Genomic DNA, 3,163 nt, shown 5'->3' with positions numbered 1-3,163 from the left:
AATAATAGTATTAAAATTTAGAACCTTTAAGATAGGATTAAAATTAGATTAATTATATATAGAAATTTTATAAATATAGAAGTAATTTATAACATTATATATCTTCATCATAAATATAGTCATTATACTACTATCTTATACAATCTATAGTTAGCTATTCTACTTTCTATATTTCAACTATAGTTCGCTATATTATCATTTTTATTAAAACTATAGTTTAGTAAAGATAGTTATTATATATAATAATTATATACCTATAGATATATACTTATAACGAAATCATTAGTATTACTAAGTAATCTTTTTTACGCTTAAATATAGAGCTTTACTTATACATCTTTTAGAGGTAAAGCTTTAAATTTTAATAATATAGAAGTCTCTTATATAAGTTATTACTCTAACTATAAAGTTTTTCTTAAATATTTAATTCTAGTAGGTTAGGGTATAGCTGACTATTTTTCTCTAAGAAATAATAATCTAATTTAAACTATAAAGTTGCTCTATAACCTTTACCGTGTGCACGTCATTCTACGCGCACTAACCACTCACGCTAGAGAAAACTTTTACAGCGCTAGGATCAGCCTCTTCCAAATTTTCGCCAATCAACGGTAACTACTATATTTAACAAATCACACAACGATGCTTCACATCCGTTGAAAAATGACCGCAGCTTACTACTAGTAGTAGAATTGTTCAACTCACACACACTTGGTAGTTTAAATATTATAGTTAACTTGACATGTCGCAAGCTGTATATCATAGTGTTCGTACAATACTCAACAACTCATGCAGCGCCGCCACAGGGTGGTCCAGGCTCACAGTAGATGTACATGACGTGCTTTAAGCGCGAGAAAGAGAATTTCTTAATCAACAAGGGATATGAGTATACGCGTACTTGTTTCCTGCAAAGATTTATAACCCTAACCGCTCAGTATGCAGTGGTATTCCGCGGACCTTCTTACCTGTGTGTCTCCAAACTTTCCCCGCAAATATGCTGGACCCTACCCAGGATATTGAGAGTTCAGCTCATGTCAATTATCATCAATCCGATGACAGCAAACCGATTATCGAGCAACAACTGAATGTTGGCGGCCATGGCGCTACCCAGCGTCATCTCAAGAATTATCATGTTACGATGATTGGCTTTTGTTCTGGAATAGGGACTGGACTTTTCATTGGCACAGGTTCTGCATATGCAAATGCTGGTCCCGCAGGCTTGTTACTTGCCTACATTATCGTTGGAAGTGTGTTGTGGGCTGTCATGCAAAGTGTTGCGGAGTTGGCTACTGTGGTAGGTACCCCGTAGCATTGTATCCCAAAACCGCGCTCACCATCATCCAGATTCCCACTGCTGGTTCGTTTCCGCATTTTGCGAGTCGGTTCATTGATCCCGCTGTCGGCTTTTCTTTGGCTATAAGCTATGGTTATTGTTACACTATATCCATCGCTGCTGAGTGCTCGGCATCCGCGATTCTTGTAGGCTACTGGACTGACATTTCGCCTGCCATCGTCATCACCATCAGTTTGATCCTAATTCTTGGAATCAATTTGCTGAATGTGCGCTGGTTTGGTGAATCCGAGGTCGCTGCAGGCATGATTAAGGTCGCGTGCTTTCTTGGCCTCATTTTGGTTTCCATCGTCATAACATCGGGAGGCGCACCAAACCATGAGACCATCGGTTTCCGCTATTGGAACAACCCTGGACCTTGGGTGAACTACAATGGTATCACCAGACCAACCGGTCACTTGCTAGGATTCCTGGCATCCTTTGTCAACGCAGCGTTTTCCTTCGTCGGCGTCGAGGTGGTGGTTATCACCGCTGCTGAAAGTATTAACCCACACGTAGCCATCCCAAAATCGGCCAAACGAGTTACATACCGTATCGCGCTGTTCTATATTCTAGGCGCTCTTCTCATTGGAATTATCGTCGACCCTAGGGATCCCGGTCTTGTGTCGGACAGTGGAAATGCCAACTCTTCACCCTGGGTTATTGCCATAAAGCAGGCTGGTATTAGCGTGCTTCCTTCAATTATCAATGCATGCATTCTTGTATCTGCTTGGTCAGCAGGTAATTCTTACTGTTGGGTTGGATCACGAATCATTGTCGCGATGACAACAGATCGCCAACTTCCACAATTCTTTGGCCACACCTGGGAGAACGGAGTACCATACTGGGCGGTTCTTGCCTCATGGGCCTTTGGTCCTCTCGCATATCTCAGCCTGGGTTCTGGTGGCGCTGCGAAAGCGTTCGGCTGGCTCGTTAGCCTTAGCACGGTTGCGGGCTTAATTGCTTGGGCGACATTGTGTTTCTGCTTTATTCGCTTTTATGCTGCTATGAACACGCAAGGACTTAGCCGAGATAGCTTGCCATGGAAGAGCCCGCTTCAACCTTTTACCGCATGGTATGGATTTGTTGGGTCTACTATCATTACCTTGATTACAGGATTCCCTGTCTTCTTAAAGGGACGCTGGAATACTGGCGACTTTATCGCTTCATATATTGGTATTCCGATTTTTATCGTGCCTATCGTTATTTGGAAGCTATCGTACCAAACAAAAGTAAGTACTTGCCTATCTCTCGCAAGTGGAATTCATTAACATGATGCAGTTCGCTCAAGCTAACAATATTGACCTATATTCTGGACGTCATCGGTAAGTATAGGCTTCGTGACTTCCATTCTTTCAAAACAGCGGGCTCATAGCAATCGGCATGGACGTTATATCCTCCAAAATACTTTTCTCCCTGTAATTAAAGATACACTAGTACCTTTCAATATAGTACTTTCTATTAATAAGACCTTTAAACTAAGATTATAAGAATAAAAAAGAGTTAGTAAATGTTAACTTAGGGTTGATGCGGGATGCCCAAAGAGTATAAGAATAGATAATATCAAGTAGGTATTACTCTACAATCAGTAGATAATACTGTAAATATTAACTCTAGGTGGTAGCGTGTATATGTTACTTCTATCTTACGCTCTAATTTTAGCGACATCTCTATTCAAACTAAGTATTTCTAATAAAATGGGATAGTAGATATAGTGACTTATACAGCATAAGTAGCCTAGATGTTACACGGGGTCTGGAGTGCTAATACTTCTCTGGCTCGATCCGGGTTAGGGCGAGTAGGATTGGGTTAGCGCCGTGAGAGTTGCCTGGCGAT

At 40.8% G+C, this 3,163-nt stretch overlaps 1 protein-coding gene across 1 annotated transcript; it reads left to right on the top strand.

Annotated features, from left to right (window-relative positions):
- Positions 1 to 991: 991 nt before the first annotated feature.
- Positions 992 to 2,792, top strand: COCMIDRAFT_31323 (uncharacterized protein; the record flags this gene model as incomplete). The annotated part of the gene is made up of 4 exons (XM_007695791.1): positions 992 to 1,291; positions 1,342 to 2,559; positions 2,609 to 2,652; positions 2,780 to 2,792. 4 exons carry the CDS (start codon positions 992 to 994, stop codon positions 2,790 to 2,792), a joined length of 1,575 nt encoding a protein of 524 aa, XP_007693981.1.
- Positions 2,793 to 3,163: the final 371 nt, after the last annotated feature.

This window comes from Bipolaris oryzae (assembly GCF_000523455.1).
Source record: "Bipolaris oryzae ATCC 44560 unplaced genomic scaffold scaffold_462, whole genome shotgun sequence".
Classification (NCBI taxonomy): Eukaryota; Fungi; Ascomycota; class Dothideomycetes; order Pleosporales; family Pleosporaceae; genus Bipolaris; species Bipolaris oryzae.
This window is presented reverse-complemented; position numbering and strand designations above follow the sequence as displayed.